A 25536-nucleotide genomic window follows, 5' to 3' on the forward strand; every position below is an offset into this window, starting at 1 on the left:
AGATAGGCGGGCCCTTGTCCATTTAGACATTTATGTATCAAACAACATATTTTAAATGTAGTTCTCTGCCGGATTGAAAGCCAGTGCAGTTGCTCAAGGAGGGGCTTAGATGCAGTTCTCGGGGGGACATTGAGGACTAGGCGGGCCGCCGTATTCTGAATAACCTGGAGCTTGGCCATCACACCTTCGTTGGCAGAGAGCAGCAGGCCGTTGCAATAGTCAATCCGACTTAGGACAAGTGCCTGAACTAAAGTTCTCCTAAAGGAATCCGGTAGTAGAGGGAAAACTTTTCGAAACAGGCTAATGGTGTGGAAGCATGAACCTGAGATGTAGTTGGTATGTTGTTTTAGTGATAATTCTTGATCCAAGCGGATCCCTAAATTCTTCCCGACCTGCTTGGGTTCGGGAACTGCTCCCAAGTTGTGCGGCCACCAGTCTGGGGTTCATAGCATGTTGGCTTCTCCAAACAACATAACTTCAGTTTTACTGACGTTGCACTGAAGGCAGTTGGAGGACATCCAGTGTGCCACTGCCTTCATGCCTGATGAGAAGGAGCTTCTTACTTCAGCGGAGAGAGTTTTGAAGGGGAAGAGGAGCTGCGTGTCATCAGCATAAGATATTGGGACGAAGCCATACATGCGCATCACTCTTGCCAGGGGTGCCACATAGATGTTAAAGAGGGTCGGGCTTAGACAGGAGCCCTGTGGCACCCCTTTCGAAATCTCTACCTCCGCTGAGCGATACGCATCCATGGTGACACTCTGGGTGCGATCGGATAAGAAGCTCCTTAACCAGGCGAGGGCTTTGTTCTTGATACCAGCGTTCGACAACCGATCGGTCAAGATGGTATGTGACACGGTGTCGAACGCTGCCTACAGATCTAATAGAACCAGGATCACTGAGAAGCCCTTGTCCTGGTACATGTGCAAATCATCAGTGACTGACAGAAGGGTGGACTCCGTGCTGTGTTTCGGCCTGAACCCTGACTGAGAGTAGTCCAGGCCGCCAGCGAGTTCGATATAACTGGACAGATGGTGGTTGACATGCTTTTCGATCAGTTTCCCTAGGAATGGTAGTAAGGAGATGGGCCTGAGATTGGTTAGTTCGGTCCATGGGATGGCAGTATTTTTCCTAATAGGTCTAACAAGGGCTTGTTTCCTTTCTCTAGGGACATTGCCTGAGCTAAGTGAGAGGTTCACCAGTTTTTCAATCATGGGGCAGAGCTGTTCAGTCAAGGCGGGCATTATTCTGGCTGGGATAGTATCATCTGGGCTACCACTTTTGATCTGTGAGGTTAGTGAGGAAATTTCTTTCAAAGAAATGAGAGGGAAGGTGTCTAATGTGTGTGTGTGCTGCTTCAATTCGGCATCCACCTGAGGGAGCGCTGTATCTATGGTGATTGCCCTATTAGCGCTGACTATTTTCTCATAAATGTTGTCTATTTTATTGGTGAAAAAATGGGAAATTTCATCACATAGCTGTTGAGATGCCAACTCGGAGGATTCACATGCTGTTGGTTTGACGAATGTTTGTAAAATTTGGTACAGGACCCTGGGGAAATTCCCTGCGGCTGTGATTTGTGATGCAATATGGGTTTTGCGTGCTACACGAATAGCTTTATGGTAGATGGATAGTGAATCCCAGTATCTGTTCTTATCCTCTGCCAGGTGAGAGGTTCTCCACCTCTTTTCTAGTTTCCTGGTGGTTAGTTTTAGTGTCCTTAGGTGGTCCGAGAACCAGATTTCTTGTTTGTTAGCTGGTCGGGGTTTGAACTGTTTCAGGGGGGCTATCTTATCTATAGCTTCTTTAGTTGCCCTTTCGAATTTATTGAGTGCGGTTTCAATATTTTCATGGGGGAAGATGGAGGGAGTGTTAAACTTCTCCTTGAAAGAGCTATCGGTAACTTTATGCCACTGTCTACGTACACTAGGTAGGGAGATCGGGCCTGAGGGGGTGGGTTTGAAATAAGGAGTATAAAATTTGACGATAAAATGATCAGTCCAATTAACCTGAGTTGCAGGTAGGCAGGAGACTGACGTGGAGTTAGATAAGATCAGGTCCAGGGTATGACCTGCCTGATGTGTAGGCCCACAGTTGCGTTTTATTAGTCCTAATAAGGACACGTCTGTTAGTAGAGATTGCGCCTCGCTGCAATCCAACCTTTCGGTGTGTACATTAAAGTTTCAAGGAAATAGTTATCCTCTCCGTCGACGATTGCATCGTCGACGGTACCGTGGACGACGGAGAGGGTGAAGGTAAAACGGTCGTCGATGTCGTCGATGGAAGAGTCACCGTCGACGGATGGACCGCCGACGACAAGATGGGCATCGTCGACGCCGTCGACGACGAGACCGGCGACGATCCTCCCGTCGTCGTCGTCATGGTTGTCGTCGTCGAAGCACTCGTCGACGACACCGTCATCGTCACCATCGTCGATGAAATCTTCATCGTTGCTCCCGTCGTCGAAATTCCCATCGACATCCTTGTCGACGTTGCCGTCACCACCGTCGACGATCCTGTCGACAACGATTGTGCCGCCGACGAGCCCGTCGACGGCACCACTTTAGTCACTTTAGATTTAGACGCCTTCGTCGACGGAGTCTTCTGCTGCGTCGTCGACGACTTGGAGCTTTTCCCAGACTTCTCAGAAGACTGAGAAGATGTTTTTTTTAACGTTGAAGCAGTCTCCACCAATGCTGAAGGTGTAGATGGCCCCTCCCTCTCCTTTACACTGCGGTGAGGAGATTTGACAGGACTTTGGCGCTTAGACTCACGGGGGCTCTTTTTTGAGGCCTTAAGTGGACGCTCCACAGTCAGAGAAGGGGAAACCCTATCCCTTTTGACTGACCTTCTGGATGATGTAGCTGAAGAAGAGTCCTCACTGTCACTTGACACTGTCTCTTTCCTGGACTTCAATTTTTGGATCCAAGTAAGGAGGCGACCCTCACGGTCCCAGAGGGTCTTTGTAGAGAAGGTGCTGCAGATCTTGCAGTCCGCAGCCTTATGATCAGAATACAGGCAATATATACAGTCCTTATGCCTGTCCTCCACATATAACCTTTTCTTGCCACAGGTGGAAGATGACTTGAAAAGGGCATTCTTCTCCTTGCCAGACATTTCAGGAGAAGCTCTAAACAACCCTGAAGAAAAGATGAAGAAAAAACTCTCAAAAGAGTAGAAATGAGCAGAGCTCAAAGGAGACTCCCTAAGCACAACGTGCGGTAGAAAATCTGAGGCTCTGAGGTTCCTTCAGGAGGGTTCTATGTGGTGAGGCTCCTCTGATTGGCTGAGGCTTAGTTTGGTCTCTTTTACAAAAAGAGGCGGACATGCTACAAACGGGAATGATGCCTAGGCCTTTTTTCTTTCTCTTTTGTACCTACTGCTATGTTATTTTTGTTACCAAGACTCCCATTCCGACGACGGGGAAGGATACAAGCTATGGGAATCAATGAAAGTTCCAATACTGAGGCAAACGTATTTCATGCCAGATTCCGAGTTAGGAAAAGTGCTATCTCCATTAAAGATTTTGCTCTCCCTTATTCTGAGTTCAAAGAATGACGACTTATGCTGGGTGTCCCCACCCCCATCCACTGTGCTTTCATTAAAGGTATCTGTACATAGCTGCATTGTTGTATTTAGAAATTACCATGTCTGAAAGGGCCCAGTAATTCAAAGTACTGAATCTTATTTCTCATTGCGGCCATCCAAACTCGGAATTGATTCCACTGTAGTGTAGTTCCTATATTCCCAATAGGCTCTGCGCATTGGAATAGTGTATCCTGTAGTTTAGACGTAGGACTGAAGTCGACTAGGTCTCTACCGAATATACTAAACTTAATTGTGTGTGTGCCAGCTAGCTCAGAGGTCACTAGAAACTTTCTCGAATGAACAAGAATGGATTCGTTTCTGACAACCGCATAAACATGACAACTTTGTTTCCCAAGAATAAGAAATATATCTCGAGAGTTGCGGAAACAATAGATAGTTATTTTACTCAGTCAATCCTGCATGCTTCGTTTCACCAGAAGTGCAGAGAAATAGAGTGTCGTGCGTTTTCAATAAAATATATTTATTGAACAGTCTTCTTTCTCAAGCATAAGAAATGAACTGCTGCAATCGTAATACTAGCAGAAAAGTACACAGCGTACAATACGAAGAGTATTATAAAATAATATTGCAAAAGCATGATATGGTTTCTAAGCCTTAAAATACCTAAAATGCAAAAAATACATACAGTGATAGATAATGACTAAAAGTACTCAACTGGTCGCTTCTAAAATATGCCTACCCCGGTGTACCTGACCTAGGTCTAGTACAAGGGAAGAAGTAAGTGAGGTGTAGCCTAGTTTTAGTATTCTTTGCCAAGAATCTAATCCAAGAATTCTCTTACGGTCTAATCAGCTCCGTACCTTGGTTTAGAATGAAGGAGGTCTTGTATCTCTCTCTCAGGACTCGATTTCCCTGCAACCCGCAAGGATAGCCTGGAAACACTGGAGTTGGATTTCTCGGCAGGAGAAAGTACAGCGTCTCTCAGTGCGTCAGCTGTAGGGTCGGCTTCCTTCGGCACTTGCTGCAGCAGGGCATGTCGGGCAAGTAGATAGTCGAACTGCTCCAAACCACCATGTGTTTGTTTGGACAAGTGTGGGCATATTTATACCTTGAAGGTGCCGAGTTTGACGTAAGATTGGACTTAATAACGCCATTAGAGACTTAATTCTCTGAAAACTCCATGAGTTCTAGGATAAATGAATATTCATGCAGGGGGAAGTCCCTGACTGCTGAAGGCGGGTTTTTCCAAGAAATCGTTGTAGATTTTCGGAACTAGTGGAAGTAGCCAAGACTTATTAGGACTACTTGAGCTATGTCTTAATATGTTTATGATTTCTATGCCTATATAAGGATACAATATTTTGTACCTATATAAGTCAATGTATCGGGAAAATTACACTAGGGTCCTAAAATGCTATACAACACCACATGTTGGAGAAAGAATACTGGTCAGAAACAAATATTTCTGCCCCTGGTGTTTCTGTGTGCCCTACACCAGCCAACTCAGAATCACAGCCTATGAAGAGGGATGGTGGATGCTTGGCTAGATAATTACCGATAAAGCTATTAAGATGCATTCCTGTCATTTGTATTTTTTATTCAATGGCAAAGCATTTTGAAAAATAGCACTGTACATTAGTAACTTAGGGTTGTGGATACATAAACCAATCGATAACAACAGGAGCAAATGGGCTGGTACGTGGCACATATGTGGTCACACATTAAAGACAGATGTTTTTGTAACTGGAAGTTCAGCCAGATATTAGATAGGTCAGGATAGTTCTGCTGGTCCTTGGTAGAAAGACATTTTTGGAGACGTTGTGTTTTCTGAGTGATTTCTTGAGTGATTTCTTGAATGATTTGAAATAGATGGATGCTTTCATGGGGGCTGAGATATATGCCCAAAGCTTGCAAGAGGTTATTAGGTATGCAGAAAAGATAACTAAAAGAAGTTAGAAATAAAGAACCTAATGCTCAAACAGAGAGAGTTGCAAAACCAATAATGTTTTATTCAGAGACCGTTAAATCACCAAAATAACCAAGGGCTTTAGTTTCTTATGGTCCTGTAAAGAAGAAGAATTCCACGAGGACATTTTTGTCAATAGCAGAAGAAAAATACTGAAGCACATTGGTATGGGTCTTTTTGAGGAAAAATGGTTGTGGGCAATCCTTTCATCTATTCAGGGACAGGTAAACATATGCTAGGGTTCGGGCAATGAGGGAGTTTCAGTGCACAAATATATCTACAGGATACATTATTCTTGATCGATAAAGATTTGGAGGTTGCACCAAGACTTTATGTCCTTATAAGGGTTTATCAACATTAGCCAAAAAAAGCTTTGTGGTAAAATAGCAGCACATGAGTATGTGCTTCCGAAGACTGAAAAAGTTTCTGTGGCGCAGCCATGATACCAGTGGTCTCTTTAAGTAGTTAGCCCTAGTTAGTTTGTGAGGTCAAAATGTGTGTGCCAAGAATGCAGGAGCTTTAGTGAGATCAGATCTTTTGGGTGGGTGCTGGGTGTTTGAGTCAATTTAAGCAATTGGTTGAGTGGAGTTCCAAGGAGACCTTGCCACCCCCTTTACTATCTTTATACCTTCTCCTTCTTTCTTTGAATCCATCAGAGCGACTGGAAGAGTTTGACTCTCCCAGCCAGACATTGAGAGCCTTATGTAACACCCATGCTCCCAGTCAGTACCACTCTGTGCACTGCCGGCTGTGATTTTATGGACACCCTGTTACAGTACTCACTCACTTCAACATTATATTTGTCACAGGTCTAGAATGTGAGAGCAGAATGCTTAGTATGCGCTGTGTTTTTGGTACCATGCTGCATTCTTTTCAGTTTTTCAGAAACACACTCCTACAGGGGGGGATGTTTCAGAAAAAAGTAAAAGATTAATATTCCTGATTCACAAGGAGCATTTTCTTGTGCTTCAGGGCCAATGGTTGTTTCCCCAGGCTGTGAAATATTCCCCTTGCATGTAAGTCCAAAGCAAATCTATCGACATCCAGCCCCTCCGAAATAGGATGGAGACAACATCATTCTGATACTACGGTCCAGTGGATTCTGGACTGCAGGGTCAATGGTTTGCACAGGTGAGTCAGAAACCCAGTGATTTCCTACCTTTAAATGCGGCACAGGATTCACAATGTTGATACATAGTGCGTTCCCTCCATTTGTGTTCCCTGAATCCACCAAACTTAGTTTTGATTTAAAACACCTCTTAAGGGTTTATAAACTATCAATGTTTCATCATAAACTTATATTTAGTTATAATTAGCTGATACCATAGATGGTATTATTTTCAAAGAAGTCATGATTAGGCTCGCTGTTTTCCTCAGTAATAGTGAAATTAAATGTTTTTTAAAAACAATTTAGAAACACATTTTTACGAAGATCTAGGGCTCATGATAATATGGCACTTAGATGTTGATACAAAACAGATCTCAAGAATGTAGAAACATTTAGGGGGTGATTAGGATTGCGGAAGGACCGCCATCGCAGGGCCGGCGGTGGCAACCGCTGGCCCTATGGTGGTGGTCCTTCCGCCATCATATGGAATTTTCCCACCGCCAGGTTATGATGGTGGTGAGAACATGACTGCATCCGCAGCGGACGCAAAGACCATCCGCCACCAGCAATCAAACCGATTGCCTGGCAGACGGTGCAAGGGGCTCAAAATGGTGGCGGTGCATAGCAGGCACTGTCCACCAGAGGCATAGCGTTTTGCATCGGGCCTGTTGAGGGCCCCCAGAGGGGTGGGGGAGGGGTGGAAGGCTGCACCTGGGGGTACATATACATTGCCATGCCCAAGGTGGCAGGCACCGTGCGGTGCCTGCCATGTTGTGCATGGCAATGCACAACGTGCCTCTTTGGCATTGCGGCGGTTGCTGCTTGCAGCAGCACCCGCCACAATGTCGAAGATACGGACTGCGACCGCCATGGTGGCGGGCACATCCTAATTTGCAGGGCAGGACTGCTGCACCGCTGACGGACGGTCCCAACACCGCTAGGGTGGCGGGCAGACTAAAGTCCACCCGCCATCCTAATAGGGCCCTTAATGTTCAATTTAAGAAAGAAACTAATATATAGTCAGTTTATAACGTGCACAATATTATTGTCCAAAAGTTCCTTGTTAGTCTTGCATTGAAATATCATGTATTCAATACTGAACTCAGAAAGCCCTATCTGACTTTAAAATGGTGTGCAAAACTTGCAATTATCACTTATTTGAAAACCCATTTAATCATGTGAATATCTATAAAAGATTAAACATGACATGCTCGGAAGTGGATAAGGGAATATTTAACAAAAAAATGTCAGCCATTATGGAAGGCTCATGATCTGCTATCATTCGCAGTCCTCTGTCCGTTCATTCACAACTATTCATAGAGGGACATAAACAGACTCCTTACACAAGAATATTTATGAGCCGTCATTTTTTCACCCTCTATTAGCATTTTGCACTGCCATTCCTTAGTTCATCCATCAGTCGAGGCACAAAGATAAACTATGGGGCGGCTCCTCCATAATGGCAGAGGAGCGTTGCCCCATTGACAGCAGATGATAAATTAAACTATAATGACATGTTGTTGTTATCGTTTTATTTATCTCTGCCGAAGTTAATCACGTCCGACAGGAGAGATGGGCTGGGCCAGTGCAGGGAGGAGTACTATGCACTTATAAGTGTGCATGTGTGTTTGGCCTGCCGTCCTAGGCCAGCCAAACACACATGCACACTTATGTCTCTCTAACCTAGCTGTCTTGTTGAGCTGAGTTGGAGAAACCCCACAGGCTCCCCGACACTGTCTGAGCAGCAAATAAGGCCGCTCAGACCAATCCTGGCACTGCTCTCATGCTAGAGCGCAGCATCTGTTTTGGGTAGTGAGCCTGTGCCCTGAGGGACCATCCCCTTCCAGCTTCCCGGACACAAGGAGCAACAGGAGCAGAGCGGAGTGGCAGGTAAGTGTTTTTTTGTTTTTTATATTCTCCAACGTCCCCCCCTGCCCCTATCACCCTACTGGTTTTAATTGCTGGCAACCTCCACAGGATGAACTTGAAACACACACAGTGAATGTGCAAAAAACACAACTGATTAGCATGTTCACTTACTACATTTGGATCTTAGTTTCAAAAATGAAAATGAACTGCAGAAATGCATGAAGCTTACAGGATCTGGAACTAGTTCACACATTTCCCTTATAATATAATAAACTCAAATTAAATATTTTGTATTGACTTTCAGGGAGAGCATTTGGCACAAACAACTGATAAAATATAACAATGAAAATATAAAAAGAATCAAAATGTAGACTAACAAATGTGGGAAATAAATAATTAAGGACAAATAGATTATAAAAAATAACTTTTAAACTTCAAACAATACTTAAAAGACAATAAAAAAGGCCGGAGAGTAGAACAATTTTTATACATTTACAAAACAGAAATACTTACCTTTTGAGAAAGTGCATCAAAGATGCCCCAAAACAATTTTCTAGACAAATGAAGTTCTTCTTCAGACGCAGTACCAAAGTTTCCCCATCCACCTGGAAGACAGTAATACTTCCAACAACGCTCATAATGAAATGTCAGCAGCTGTAATATAAAAAGATCAAAACAAGCATGATGTAAACAGAGAGAACTACGACTTTAGTTCAGTATTCATTGAAATTGCCTTGGAATAAATATGCACAGACAATTTCCTAGTTTGTTTTGGTTTGTATCTTTAATTTATTAGATGTTGGTAATAAAATCCTACTGGAAAGTTTATTTTAAAGAGTGAGCTATTTTATCCACTTTAGTGTAAATATATTTAGAAAGTTGTGTTTACAAATGCAGGCTTACTTTAGACTATTTTTTTAAAAATCTTTCTGCAGACTCTATTGAATCACAACTGGAATCCAGGGACTCCGAAGCATTTCTACATGTTGTGCCTTTACATTAATGCACATTAAGGGGCCGATTAGGATGGAGGATTTTCCGCCTCCTCCGGGCCGGCGGAAGCCACCTCCGGCCCGGAGGAGACGGAAAATCCTCTGCGGAGTCACCAAAGACCCACCGCCGCATTACGATGGCTGGTGGGTCTTGGTTTCTGTCCGCTGCTTTTCCGCTGCGGTCGGATTACAACCGCGGCGGTAAAGCTCTCATTTGGCTGGCAGTGTCTATCAGACACCGCCAGCCAAATTAGGATGCATTTGTAAACATGCTTTTCCGCGGCGGTTTTTCCGCCGTGGAAAAGCATGTGTACTTTTGATTTTGGGGGCCCGTTGCGGGCCCCCAGGGTGTAGGCGGGTGGGGGGTGCACATGGGGGGTACCTATGGTACCCCCCAGTATTTACATGCACAAAGCGGCAGGCACCGCGCGGTGCCTGCCGCTTTGTGCATGTAAATGTTAAACATGCACTTTTAACATTGCGGCGGGTGCTGCTTCAAGCAGCACCCGCCGCAATGTTAAATGTCCAGGATGTGACCGCCAGGGTGGCGGTCACATCCTAATTTGCACGGAGGGACCGCCGCAGCCCATGCGGACGGTCCCTCCACCTCTGGGATGGCGGACGGACGCAAGTCCGTCCGCCATCCTAATCGGCCCCTTAGTACACAAACAAGTGCATTCTATAGGAACTATAGGAGTTAATAGGTAATCATGCAAAATCAGAGCTTTCAGCAGAAATGGTGGGGCAGAAGTAATAACTTGATTGACACTGGCCTTGTGCAGAAACAAGCTGGCAATGAGGCTTTGTAAAAACAAAGCTGAGGATTAGGCATGGTCTTTGTGTCAAATTGTGAGAGATACAGTCAATGCATAAAAATAGAAGGCCAGGTGCTCTTTATGCCAGAGTATATGCTGCCTACTGGGTAGTTGCACTCTGCCTGTGGTAACATTTCAACTCTGGTAAAAAAAAGTGATGACAGGCCCCCTTCCAATAAAATCAGTGTAGGTGTTTGGAAACTGCAAGTGTCTGTTCATTTAAATCAGTGGCTAGGAGAATATGAAGCCTTGAAGGGCCTTCAGGCAGTCAACCTATAAATGCAGGTATAGATCATTTAGCACTTGGGACATCAGCTCTCTAAGTGTGAAGATGTGTATGGATTTCTAGATAACACAAAAAAATAAAAAATTATCTTCATCACCGGTGTTGTGTAGTTCCTATAAATCTACAGCCGCGGTCGGTAGGGGAGTACCTGCCGCGGCGGTGACGTGGGGAGGGGGAGCCGCAGTGTGGGGGCTAGTAATGTATGGATAATGGAGGTTTGCAGGTAAGTAAACATGGAAATAAATCAAACGAATTTCGTTGCGTGCACTGCATCCCAAAATGCAATGCAGTGCGCGCAACGAAATTCGTTTGATTTATTTAAATGTTTACTTTCCTGCAAACCTCCATTATCCATACACTACTGACCCCCACCCTGCCCCTCCCCCTCCCCACGTCACCGCCCCGGCAGGTACTCCCCTACCGACCGATTCTGTAAATCTATATAGGATCTGCGTGTTTAGACAACTGGGATCGGTGTCCAGACTGATTCCAGACACCCCCCCCCGGAAATGTTCCCTTGTATACCTGCTAGGTCTCAGTGCCACTATGACCTCTTCTTACCAAGGAGAGAATAGTTTTCAGGCACTAACAAACATGACAACCTGTCCCCTCAGGAATCGTGGAAACAGTAGAGTACTTTTCGCTCAGTCACTCGCACGCACGTTGTCTCAGAGAGATACACAGAATAAATGTTTTCAATAAGCATCTATTGAACCAATGTCATTCTAGTGTAAAATATATGTGCTTCAACAACCATAAGACAGAAACAGATATAAACGAGTATAAGCACCAACTAGGTAAATGGATGGTAGATTTCCACCATAGATGTAAAACAATTATTATATGCAGGCATATAAATACATGCCAGTAATAGTGCCTACTCCTACGATGCTAACCCTAACTAGATGTACCTAAATGTACCAAGCATGTATATAGATGTATAGCCAAGAATCCCCCTAGGAAAGAACCAACCTCATTACCTGGTTTGAGAGAATGAAGGACCCCATTTTCGACTCAAGATGGACACCCCGCGAGGGATGTCAGGCCACTGAGTGCTTGAGTATCTGTGTGCAGGAACCTTAGCGTCTCACTTCAGTGTGTCAGCATGGAAGTCTTTCTCCTCTGCCTGCCCCAGCAAAGGTATGGTGTTTATATACCCAAAAAGTACCCTCGGGGCTCTACCTTGCTGTGTTATGTCGGCCAAGGATGACAAAAGGGATGACCCTCATACATAGTTATTATGCAGAAAATGAAGAGATGGTAGTCCTGCTGTGATTCTGAGAATCCTCATTCATAATAAATGAGGATAGTTTTCAGAGAAAAGCACATGACATTTATGCAGTACCTAATTAGGTTAAAGTTTCAGCACAAACCTGTTATGTAGTACAATGGTACGCTAAATGTGCGTGAAAAGTTAGGCGACTACCCAAGCCTATATTGGGGTACATTACAAACCATAACACTAGTGCAGGTCGAAGCATGCTTGAATGCAAACAGTGACTATGAGCATTCAGACATTCTTTGTCCTGAACAAGCAATACACTTTGACTACAATTAAAAACAAAAAAATGCTTTTGCATTTATTTTAAACACAGTTTTATTGCTTTTATTAGTATATATATATATATATATATACATATATATATATATATATATATATATATATATATATATATATATATATATATATATATTACCTACTGGCGATAGCCAGTAGGTATATATAGTTAGGATTGTTTTCCATAGGGAAATCGCAACATTCTATTGGGAATAACTTTGAGGAATCTTCCTGAAATTTTCCTTAACTTTGCCTCGCGGCGCTCCGCTCCTTCCCTGAAAGTTTGGGGGGGATTCATCAAGCGGGGGCCGAGATAAAAGGGGGGTCCCAAAACGTGTTTTCCCCATGTTAATAGGGCGGTTGGACTCACTTTTAGCCCGAACGGCAGAATGGTTTTCCACCAAACTTGGCAAAATTGTAGGGACTGGTAGCCCGATGTGCCTTTATATATATATATATATATATATATATATTACCTACTGGCGATAGCCAGTAGGTATATATAGTTAGGATTGTTTTCCATAGGGAAATCGCAACATTCTATTGGGAATAACTTTGAGGAATCTTCCTGAAATTTTCCTTAACTTTGCCTCGCGGCGCTCCGCTCCTTCCCTGAAAGTTTGGGGGGGGATTCGTCAAGCGGGGGCCGAGATAAAAGGGGGGTCCCAAAACGTGTTTTCCCCATGTTAATTTCCATAGGGCGGTTGGACTCACTTTTAGCCCGAACGGCAGAATGGTTTTCCACCAAACTTGGCAAAATTGTAGGGACTGGTAGCCCGATGTGCCTTTGCTATGTCTCAAGATATGTGCTCCAGTGGTTTTTACGAAAATTAACTGTGAAAAAATATATATTGGGCTACATTGGGCTATATATATGTTAGAGCCCAAATGTAGCCCAATGTAGCCCAAAGATGGCCACCAGAGACAAAAAAAACAAATGTAGCCCAAATATCAGCCAGATGTAGCCCAACTATAGCCCAATGACAGAATGTCCCAGAGTGTTCTAAAGAACAACTAGAACGCTAAAAGTCTTACTTATGACAAAAGTATGGCACACCTGAAGTCATCTTGATTGGAATAAAGTGGTAACACTTAATACATTTAATTTGAAAAGGAACAAAATGAGGGGTTTCATTTTGCCATAGAAATTTTTTATATATATATATATATTCACTGAAAAAACCATAGGTTACACACCAGTTATAGTTAGGAATTAGCCTTTAAAAAACCTTTGAAATTCACTGAAAAAAACATAGGTTTCACACCAGTTATAGTTAGCTGGAAATTTTACTCGCATAAAACCATTGAAATTCCCACGTTATAGTTAGTTGGACTCACTATAACTTGCACGTCTGCAATGCACTGCTGATGACGTCACATATTACATCACTCATGCATATATTTAAATATTTAAACATTACTCGCTAATATATGTATTCACTAAGATACACTTAATAAGCCAGTTAACCAATCAATTTTTTTTTTTAAAACACTGAAAAAACCATAGGTTTCAGGCCTTATATAGTTAGGAATTAGCATTTAAAAAACCTTTGAAATTCACTGAAAAACCATAGGTTTCAGGCCTTATATAGTTAGGAATTAGCATTTAAAAAACCTTTGAAATTCACTGAAAAAACCATAGGTTTCTGGCCTTATATAGTTAGGAATCAGCATTTAAAAAACCTTTGAAATTCACTGAAAAAACCATAGGTTTCAGGCCTTATATAGTTAGGAATTAGCATTTAAAAAAGCCTTTGAAATTCACTGAAAAAACCATAGGTTTCAAGAGTTATATAGTTAGGAATTAGTTTTTAAAAAACCTTTGAAATTCACTCAAAAAACTATAAGTTTTAGTGGTGTTATAGTTAGCTGGACATTTTACTCATACAAAACCAATGAAATTGCTCCTACATAGTTAGTTGTACTAACTATATTTCGCGCACCCGCAATCCACTGCTGATGATGTCACATATTAGATCATTCATGACATGGTCAGTGACATCACTGATGACATCTCAAATGACATCACTGATGACATCACTGATGACATAATCCACGTGACAATCACATACACCTTTTCATACACTATTACAATTTTTCATCACTGTTTGTAAAATACAGAGCATCATATTTAAATCCATTGTCACAGCAATACAAGTATCTAAAAATCCACTCAGTGATTCATAGATGTATACACACATCTAATCACTTACCTATGGATTCACTCATACATGCTGTCAATGAACAATAGAACACTATCAAAAATACTTATACATCTATATCGACATTAAACAACAGCACGCATCCTATTCACATATGAAGTCATCCTACTCACTTATGCAAACAATGGATCATACGTACATATTTACTTAGCAAAACACTTATACAAACACCACTTCTTCTATTCATTTAGATAGTAAGTCATACTTAGTGAATTATAAAATCATTATTACAAGTATACAGTTATCCATACAGTCACTCACACAATCATTGTGTCTTATGTATACTTATTTATATACAACAACTGACACATACACTGCCTTTTATTTTTCTAGTTTGTGGGACCTGTACCTTTGAGAAATATATTTGCTCATCACCACACCCATAAAGAGATTCCCTCACCCAAACTGTTAGAACATGTAGTTTTAACTTCATATATCTACTGAATCAACTATTCACACATCTTTGGACAGTCACACACCCCCCACCGAACCACACACACTTTCACACTCCCATACAAATACTCAGTTAACTAATCAATAACTAATATAGACTTTCACATAGCTAGTAACCAACTGTACAATCAGTTTACACAACAACTGACAAAGTGATACAGATATTCACACAGTTTAGTCACTATCCACTATATTTAGTGAGACATTATAAATTGGTCAAGTAAACAGTCAATTACACTGCTACTAAATCCTCCATCCAAATATTTATTTATATATATCCACTCATTCTTCAATGTAAATTGCTATATATATAATGCATATTTAAATAACGAAACAAACCACATTCACTGGATGATGTCATCAGTGATGTCATCAGTGATGTCATTTGAGATGTCATCAGTGATGTCACTGACCATGTCATGAATGATCTAATATGTGACATCATCAGCAGTGGATTGCGGGTGCGCGAAATATAGTTAGAACAACTAACTATATAGGAGCAATTTCATTGGTTTTGTATGAGTAAAATGTCCAGCTAACTATACCACCACTAAAACTTATAGTTTTTTGAGTGAATTTCAAAGGTTTTTTAAAAACTAATTCCTAACTATATAACTCCTGAAACCTATGGTTTTTTCAGTGAATTTCAAAGGTTTTTTAAAATGCTAATTCCTAACTATATAAGGCCTGAAACCTATGGTTTTTTCAGTGAATATATATATACATATATATATATATATATATAAAATATATTGAGAAGGCATAACAGTAGGCTCCGAGTATGTAATATTGTTAGTGGATGAAAATATCCTTGTAGGAGGAAACATCTTTATATAGTTATTTTGATCAAACATTTCTACTCAAACATTTTATAAGTATTGACAGGAAAATAATGGTTGGAGATCACATTAAATGTAAATGTAAATGTAGTATACTTGTAAAGCGCACAGCTGCCCCAGCAACGGGGCGTCCCGGCGCTGTATAACTCTGGGGAACCCGTCCTGGCTTTCCCTGTGGGATGGTCCCTTGCTGGGAGTCCCCAAGGTGGAGCCAGGCATCCCCGGAATTGGTGGGGCCGTTGTGGAGATTAGGCAAGCTAATGCCCAGAGTTGCCGAGTGGAACCCATGATTAGAGTAAGCACCGAAGCGAGAATTATCGAGTCCGCTGACCAAGGTCCACGACCCTGCCGCGTCGGGAATTGAACCCTGGTCTCAGGCTGACTTCTGCTCTTAGGCCTGCCGCCTCTAACCAGTGAGCCACACTACTCCACATTAGTCTGCAGATACACTGAATAGGCGCCACAGAGCCTCACAGATCTGTAGACTGCAGGTTAAGATTCACTCTAGACAAAACTAAAGAGCATATCCAGCCACCTCAACTGAGAAGTATATTAACAAAGTCTATCATCCTGAAACCAGCCCAAGATCTTCTGATATGGATGGCTCAGAAACATTCAGAAAAATTGTCACCTTTTATGGTCTGAATGCAGTTTTTAACAGGTGAAAGCTCAACAAATGATTTCAGTAGCCACAGTTTGGTTTAAGGTGTAATCTTTTCTAAACATGCACTCTAAGTCAGCCTGAACAACACACATGTCTTTTTATACCACCAGGTTTATGGAAGCTTCCAGAACTTGGGCATTTTTATACATCACGGTGTACCATGTATGTTTAGAAACGTTAAAACAGTTGTTCTACCAGTCTAAAAACAGAGAGGGCTGCTACCAGGATTACTTTCACCTTAAGTGAAACCACGATCGCAGCCACCACCACCACCATCATCACTGCAACTACTGCCATTACTAAAATCATCACCACCCCTGCAACCACAACCCCTACAGCAAGGATTAGTTAATTACCTGTAATCCTAGTTCTCATCCAGGGGTATACTCATCAAAGTCATAAGCTATGAATAATCCCCGCCTATGTGCGGGATCCCCGAGCATATAGAAAATACATATAAATATATATGTATATATATATGTGAAAACATATATTTGCAGCCTGAAACATTTCCTAACTGGCAGAATTGCCGCAAAATTACATAAATTATCATACACACAGTAGTACTCTCCAAACCCCTAAGGAAGAAAGACAGAGCAGTAAACATTTGCATACAACAATGCTTTATTGCCATAGGAAAAACTTGTAATTGCAGGCATTTGCCAGTAGGCTGCAGTAGAGTATAAAGCAACAAAGGAAACTGACACCTTGCCTTTAAGGCATTAGAGTAGGGGTACCGTGCCTTTAAGACCTGAAGGCGACCCCCTGCTCCCATGGTGCACCACAGGTGGCAGTTGGGTCAGTTCTTTTTGGAGGTGCATAACACCTGAGTAGATCCACAGCAACATCTCATAACTTGATGAACATGCTCGTCCGTGGAGGTGGGCGGGAGCTTATGACTTTGATGAGTATACCCCTGGATGAGAACTAGGATTACAGGTAAGTAACTAATCCTTCTCATCCAGGGGATACTCATCAATAGTCATAATCTATGAATAGATTAGCAAGCTCATACCCAAAGTCTCGCGGACGAGCAGGAAATAATATATAAAAGACTGAGTAAGTTACGCATTGCAAATACATCTTGTGCAAATAAGTTCCTTAAAGAGGCTTGCCCTACTCGGGCATCGGCCTGAGTATCTGAGTCCAGGCAATAATGGCAGGTAAAGGTATGCACAGACCGCCAAGTTGCCGCTTTACAAATTTCAGAAATAGGAACATTACGGAGGAGAGCTGTAGTGGAAGCTTTCCCTCTAGTAGAATGTGCATGTGGTTTACCCTATAAGGTCTTGTTAGCTAGTTGGTAAGCTAAGGCTATACAGGAGACAATCCAGCGAGAAATGTACTGTTTTGAGGCTGACAGGCCAGTATTAGTGCTGCCATAATTAACAAAAAGCCGGTCAGACTTTCTAAGTGGAAGGGTTTTAGCCAAGTAGAACTTCAGGACCCTCCGGAGATCTAGAGAGTGTGATGACCTCTCCGGGGGAGTAGAAGATTGAGGAAAAAAGGTAGGTAAGGTAATAGTCTGGATGATATGAAAGTCTGAGACTACCTTAGGCAGAAAACCTCGGTGCGTTCGTAGGACCACCCTGTTGGCATGAAAAACTGTGTAAGGTTCCTTACAACATAAGGCCTGGATTTCGCTGACCCTACGGGCAGAGGTAATCGCCACTAAAAAAGCAGCTTTCCAGGACAAAAGCTGCAGAGAAGCCTTATGTATAGGCTCGAACGGAGCACTCATCAGTTTAGTCAGGACAATATTAAGCTCCCAGGGAGGGGAGGTGGACCTCACCGGTGGGAAGACTTTCTTAAGCCCTTCTAGGAAATCTTTAACTACATGCCTAAGGAAGAAAGATGTTTGAGAAGGCGACTTCCTATATGCTGTGATGGCAGCTAAATGAACCCTGATGGAGGGATATTTTAGGCCTGATCTCGCTAAATGCAACAGATAAGGCAGAATCACCTGCTCTTGACCATGTACCGGGTCGAGAGAATGTTCATGACACCATAAGAAAAACCTCTTCCACTTAAAAGCATATGACTTCCTAGTGGAGGGTTGTTTTGCTTCTTTAAGAATGTTCATACAGTCTGCTGGGAGGTCTAGGTGTCCATACTGGATGATCTCAGGAGCCATGCCGTCAAGCGTAGGGAGGGGAGGTTGGGGTGAAACACCTTCCCCTGGTCCTTGGATAACAAGTCTGGATGGCAAGGAAGTCGCCGGTGCGGGACCTCTGACAGCTGTAGAAGATCAGGGGACCACCACTGGTGTGGCCACTCTGGCGGTATCAGGATCATCCTGGTGTTGGTCCTGTAGGATTTCTGGATTACCTCCGGGATCAGAGGCAGGGGAGGAAAGGCGTAGAGTAATATCTGCGACCAGCTGATCAAAAGTCCGTTCCCCAGTGATCCCTGTTGGGGGAACCTGGACGCGAAGACGGGGCATTTTGCATTGGCCGCGTCTGCGAACAGGTCTATGTCCGTTACGCCCCAGCGCAGAAAAACCTCTTGCGTGACTTCCTCGTTGAGCACCCAATCGTGCGCTTCTACGAAGACTCTGCTTAGGCAGTCTGCTTGGACGTTGTGAATTCCTGGTAGATGAACTGCCACGATGGAAAGGACCTTTGCCAGGAGCCAGTGCCAGATGGCTTGTGCTTCCAGAGACAAGACTCTTGACCTCGTGCCTCCCTGCTTGTTCAGATAGAACATAGTTGTTGTGTTGTCCGTCTGAATCTGGAGGTAGTTGGTGCGCAGAGAAGGGTAAGGAGACTTGAAAGCCAGATGAACTGCTCGAAGCTCCAGGAAGTTGATATGGTAGCCTTGCTCTACTTCGGACCAGAGGCCTTGAAATTGGAGCTGGTCCATGTGAGCACCCCAGCCTTAAAGGGAGGCATCCGTGACAAGTGACTGAGATGGAGGAGGACGATGGAATGGAACCCCCAGGAGGAGATTGGTCCATTTCAAACACCATCTTATTGAGTCCCTGACTTCTCGAGACCATTGGTCCTCTAGGGCTTGCTGCAGAGGCCTCATGTGAAGGCGAGCATTGGGTACAATGTAGACGCACGAGGCCATCGACCCCAGGAGAGAGGACACTTGTCTGGCTGTGGGGGCGTGAGTGTCCAGTAGATGGCGACCCTTCAGGAGCATGGATGACAACCTCTCCTCCGAAGGACACACACTTGCCTGTACCGAGTCCAGGGAAGCGCACAGGTAGTGAATCCGTTGGGAAGGATTGAGTACTGACTTCTTTAGATTGACCTGAAGACCCAACGAGTCCATAATTGTGAGGCAGAACGACAGATGGTTCTGAAGCAGAGTCGGAGTGGAGCTTCTCAACAGTCAATCGTCTAGATATGGATAGACGAAGATCTTTCTTTTGCGAAGAAAAGCAGCCACTACCGCCATGCACTTGGAGAATGTCCGAGGTGCAGATTTCAGGCCAAACGGAAGCACTCGATACTGGTAGTGATGGCGTCCGATCTGAAACCTTAGAGATTTTCGGTGCTTTACTGACACTGGTATGTGGAAGTAAGCGTCCTGCAGGTCCATGGCACACATCCAGTCTCCCTGATGGAGATGTGGGAAGATCGGGTGCAGGGCGAGCATGCGGAACTTTTCTTTTGGATGAATTTGTTCAGCAGCCGTAGATCCAGAATGGGCCTGTATTCTTTGACTGTTCCTCTTTTTTGAACCAAAAAATACGGACAGAGACTTCGTCTTGCAGCAGTTGACTGTGGAATCGGGGAAGACGCTTTGCCTGAAGGAGGACTTGCGGAGGGGAGGATTTGAACCTCAGCAAGTAACCATGCTGCACAATATTCAGCACCCAGCTGTCCTTTGTTATGGACCTCCACTCTGCCAGATGATGAGAAACACTCCCTCCCACCGGAGTGGCGAACAGTCGTGGAGGAAGCAACGGCTCAGGGCAATAGAGGCTGCTTGGAGGCAGCTTGATATTTGTTATTGTTGCCTCTGCCTCTACTAGGACGTCGCTGCTGGAACTGCGTTTTCTGCTGAGACTGGGATGTCCACTGAGGGGTTTGAACCCTCTGCTGAAAAGACCTCCTGTCTCCCTGGCGAAAGCGCTTCTTGAATTCCTTGCGCTTCTCTAAGCCCACAGCTTTGACCGTGTCCATTTCTGCTTTCATTTTGGACATTTTGTCATCCGCATGTGTCCCGAAAAGAGAAGTACCATTGAAGGGGAGGTTCAATATCTTTTTCTGGGCATCCGCCTTGAGTCCTGTCAGGCGGAGCCAGGCCGAACGACGGGAGCAAATTCCATGTGAGTAGCCATGGGCCGCAAGGTCAGAGGCATCTACTGCGGCGCTGATGACCTGATTGGCTACGAGCCCTCCTCCCTGTATAATCTCAACAAAGTCTTGTTGATCTTCCTTAGGAAGCTTTTCTGTAAAGCGTGTCAGGGAGTCCCAGAGGGACCTGTCGTACCTTCCAAGTAAGGAAGAGGCACTAGCTACCTTCATATATAAAGAGGAGGTTTTGCAGACCTTTCTGCCAAACGAGTCCATGAGTTTGCTGTCCTTTTCAGGTGGTACCGAGGAGTAGGTACTGCCCGAATGGGACTTCATGGCAGCCGCCACAATTATAGAGTCCGCAGGAGGATCAGATCTGAGGAACAAGGGATCCTCCGCCGGGGCCTTGTACTTCTTGGCTATCCGAGATGGAACAGATCCCACTACCGCCGGTGTGAGGAAAGTAGCCATAGCCGGTTCTAGGAGGCATGGAACCAGGGGCAGCAGACGTCTGGGTGCTGTGCGATGATGAAGGGTATCAAAAATCACAGAAGTGGGTACCACTGGGGTATGCAGCCTAATATTGAGTTTTTTTGCTCCCTTGCCCAGAACATCTGAGAAAGTCGCAATGTCATCAATTGGAGAGACTCGTGAAGGAGGCGTCGAGGAGAAGGTCGGAGAGTAATCTCGGGAAGACGACCTAGTGGAAGATGACCATGATGAAGATTTTGTGCGCCGCCTCTTATGGGGCCTGACACGGTGCCTGCTGTGACGGTCCCTGGACCTAGAGCGATGTCTTGACGGAGATCTCGGTCTAGTAGAAGGTCTTGGCCTGATAGGTGTTCTTGGCCGCACTGGAGAACGTGATCTGGCCGGAGATCTTGGTCTGGGCGAAACCCGGGGCCTCCGAGGAGACCTAGACGGTCTGGCCGGGGTAGAAGGAGAGTATGTGCAGGAATAATCCAAGCCCCGACTACTATGACCGCCAGAGACAGCCCCTTGAGGACGATGAGTTACTAAGCTGCGCGATCTGTCCGCAGATCTGGGGGAAAGTTCCGGGGAGATCGCCACGATATTCAATCCGGAAGATGATGATTTGTCTCCTGAAGACCTGGAACCAGGGGACTCCACCACGACCATCACCTGATCCCTCGACGGCGAAAGTCTTGACGTCGAAGACCAATGGCGTCGAGCGGGGTCTTGATGCTCTCGACTGTGAACCTCGACGTCGAGCCAGTGACCTCGACGTCGATCTTCCTTGACATTGGTCAGATGGAGAGCCTCCATGACGTCGTGTCGACGACGATCCTCGACGTCGTGTCGACGATGACCTTCTTCGACGTCGTGTCGACGGCGACCTTTCTTGGCGTTGCCTCGACGTCGACCTCCTTGACGTTGAATGGTGGGGTCTTGAAGACCCTCTCAACGGCGGCCCACCAGCCGGTGGCGACCTGGAAGCCATCTTAGCTCTCGATGCTGACCCCCTCGGGGGCGGCGGAGAGTGTCTCGCTGTCGACGGAAGCCTCGACGGAGACGGAGACTTAGAGGTGGTAGCAGCCACAGACTTCGAGCCTGAAGTGTGGCGTCTCGACACCGACTTACTTGACTGCGGCGGAGATCTTCGACGTCGCGATGGTGATCTGGACCTCTTCGACGGCGACCTCGACGGAGTTCTTCGACCTTCCTTCCTCTTTCTGGGGGCAGGAGAAGTGGAACGACGCCATTTTTGGCCATGCTTGCTTACAGAAGAAGATCTGGGGACTGCAGGAGCACCCATCTGGTGACTTTTGTCCTTCTCCAGCATGGCATGAAGTCTAATTCTCTCCCTGTCATGAAGAGTCCGTCTAGAAAATTGTTGACAGTGGTGGCACTGGTCAGGGTTGTGTGCAGATGGAAGGCACACAATACACACTGAGTGTGGGTCAGCCAGAGCCATCTTCTTGTCATTTCCAGAACAAAGAAGGCATTCTGACGGGGAATTCTTGTGGGTTACCACAAAAAACTATTTAGAAGCCTTAATAAGCCAGAAAATGCCAAATTGTCTGAGAAAAATCTCTCAAAATCACAATTTCAGTTAAAAACTGAAGAGCTCAAGCTCCAGGATCCTCACAGAAGGAGCCGGAAAAAAGAGCTGACCCAACTGCCACCTGTGGTGCACCATGGGAGCAGGGGGTCGCCTTCAGGTCTTAAAGGCACGGTACCCCTACTCTAATGCCTTAAAGGCAAGGTGTCAGTTTTCTTTGTTGGATTATACTCTACTGCAGCCTACTGGCAAATGCCTGCAATTACAGTGTTTTCCTATGGCAATAAAGCATTGTTGTATGCAAATGTTTACTGCTCTCTCTTTCTTCCTTAGGGGTTGGGAGAGTACTAATGTGTGTATGCTAATTTATGTAATTTTGCGTCAATTTTGCCAGTTGGGTAATGTTTTAGGCTGCAAATATATGTTTTCACATATATATACATATATATTTATATGTATTTTCTATATGCTCCAGGATCCCGCACATAGGCGGGGATTATTCGTAGATTATGACTATTGATGAGTATCCCCTGGATGAGAACCACCACACCATCACCACCAGCAGCACCACTTTTTTAACCAGCATCACAACAACGTCTAAAACGTAGTTCTTGTAGGAAAATGCCCCGTTTTGCTAGATTTTGTTGCAAATTTGTGGACTCTACATGCCAGGACACTACTGTCTAGTGTATGTTCTCTGACCCTTTGAACATGTTGAAATTGCCTAAACTGCTATTTATCACATTTAACTTAACTAAAAGTTCATGGTATATGGTGTACAGTGTACCCAGGGTGTGTAATTTAAATGTCTCTAGTGGACTGTAGTACACATTATACCACCACTAAAGTGAGAAAGTTAAACATGACTGCAGGTCCACCACTAGTAACCTGGATGTGTAGATTTAAACTGCAAATTCGGGGTGGGGTGTGGCTAGGAGCGTCAAGGTGGCGGTCGCAATCTAATAGTGCTCTGGATCCCTCTGTCATCCGCTCCAGTTTCTAGATCCATCGGCGTAGAAACATCAGCCTTGCAGTAATATACCATCCCACTGGTGCCTTTGGCAAGCTCCGGCAAAGTGCGGGATCGATGGTCGACCGCACCGAACCAGACTCAGCTCGACTCATGGTGGCGTGGCCTGACAAGATGGTCGTGGGACCTGAGGCCTGACATCTCAGAGTGCCTGCGATCTGCCTCCCCAGCAAAACGCGACTCTTGCAACCTGATCTCCGGGTGATCCAGAGCCCAAGAGGAACAGAGAACGGGGCCTCCAGCCCATGAGAAGAAGGGCCAGGGTCATCCACTGCAGGATTGAGGTATTGGGGGCTGTGGCGTGGGTCTGATGTGAATGCTGTTGGCAAGGCAGTCTCCTACAAGTGTAGTAGGGAGCGTCGGAGCTTGATTGGGGGTGGTGCGGCTGCAGTGGCCCCGGCCCCGTACGGGTACCCGCACCAGACATAACCAGTCTCAGAGGTTTAAGGACCCTTAAAGCACAGCCCTGAACGAGACATCACTGCATGGACTGAGTGCAAAGGGTGGCAGCTGTGAAGATGCTCCAGCGGTTCTTTCTAGCAGGCACCCCTCGGTGGGAGGGAGGGCCGGCCTGCCTGACTGCCCCGGACCCAGCACTGCTCCCTCTTCTCCAGGAAGGAACTCTCGCACTCCAACACCTCGCTGAGGCCCTCCATGGAGAGCACAAATCCCCAGCAGACACCCGGGCAGAAGCTGAAGCCTCCAGCCCATGAGGAGCGGGCCCGGGGCAACTGACGTGTGGCGGAGGCGGTTGATACCCTTTGCCCAGTTGTGTGGATTTTGCCTCTGGCCCAGCACAGCCCCCCTTCAGGCAGACCGGTAAGCAGAGGAGCCTGGGGCGGGAGCTGGCACAGCCGCAGTGACCCCTAACCCAAATTAACCACCTCGACTTGGGTTTGCCCCGCCCGAGGTGCTCAATAGACAGAATTGCGGCCTAGCACAGTAACCCGACAAACAATCCAGTTCCCGCTTTGGGGGTGAGATCTAACGGAGGTTTCCTGGGTCTGAGGGAGCGAGATGTGCAAGCTGGGGGCACCCTAGTCCTGAAGCAGAACCCCCACTGAGGGAATGTGGAACTGCTGAGATACACCGCAATACTACACAGCATCAGTGCAACGGCATATGGGGCCTGTACAGACCATGACATCCTCATTTGGAAGCCGTGAGCTTGGAGGCATCCCGAGTGGACCCGCCCGCTTCCCTACCTCTCCTACTGACCACAACCATGGGGGCCCTTCAATAATCCAAACCTAAGCCCCCGGGCCCCATTCCAACAGACCATGTGCCCGCTGCCCAGCATACTGAACATTGGGGGTGGAGAGGGGCTCTGGATCACAGTGCCCCCCGAAGAGTGCTTTCATCTCACCTACCTATTACTTCACCTGCATCTGACAACACCACTTGGGAGCCCCGCTGGACGGGCCCCCCACCACTGGAACCTGCGAACTGAACCTAGTCAGCGAGGCCACGGGCCCCACCCCACACAGGCCCTATCCATCCTCCTCGAACTCATCGAAGGGTCGGGCAGAGACTAATCTTCCCCTGACAAAATAAACATAAATACCCTGGCGTGGTTGGAGCTGAGGGAACCCGTGCCCGACCACCGCCATAGAGAAGGACCGAGGGCCCAATCCACCTTCAATACAGACCAAGATGGACCAATATATAACAAATGACCCGAGATCAACCACCGGGGCTGGCAAGAAACCCGCTCCGGTTGGAGCAGACCTCAACACAATCCTACAAGCCAAGAATGCCTCATAGGCCTCAGTCAAGAACACGATCGGCGAGGTCTGAGTGGATGTGGCTCTCCTCCGCAGGACCTCCGAAATGCAACAGCCCATATCAAGGAAGGTGAATCTCGTATCTCTTCTGTTGAAGACGATGTACCCCAACAAAAGAGCAGGTAGCT

General features: G+C 45.4%; 1 protein-coding gene across 1 annotated transcript in view; it reads right to left on the bottom strand.

The window, feature by feature from the left end:
- Positions 1–25536, bottom strand: part of RYR2 (ryanodine receptor 2) — a 3071198-nt gene that overhangs the window by 1571460 nt on the left and 1474202 nt on the right. Inside the window, exon 48 of the mRNA XM_078648003.1 lies at positions 9006–9146. Coding sequence (XP_078504129.1) covers positions 9006–9146 — 141 coding nt within the window. The remainder of the gene's footprint in view (positions 1–9005; positions 9147–25536) is intronic.

The sequence above is a fragment of the Lissotriton helveticus genome, chromosome 6 (genome assembly GCF_964261635.1).
Source record: "Lissotriton helveticus chromosome 6, aLisHel1.1, whole genome shotgun sequence".
Classification (NCBI taxonomy): Eukaryota; Metazoa; Chordata; class Amphibia; order Caudata; family Salamandridae; genus Lissotriton; species Lissotriton helveticus.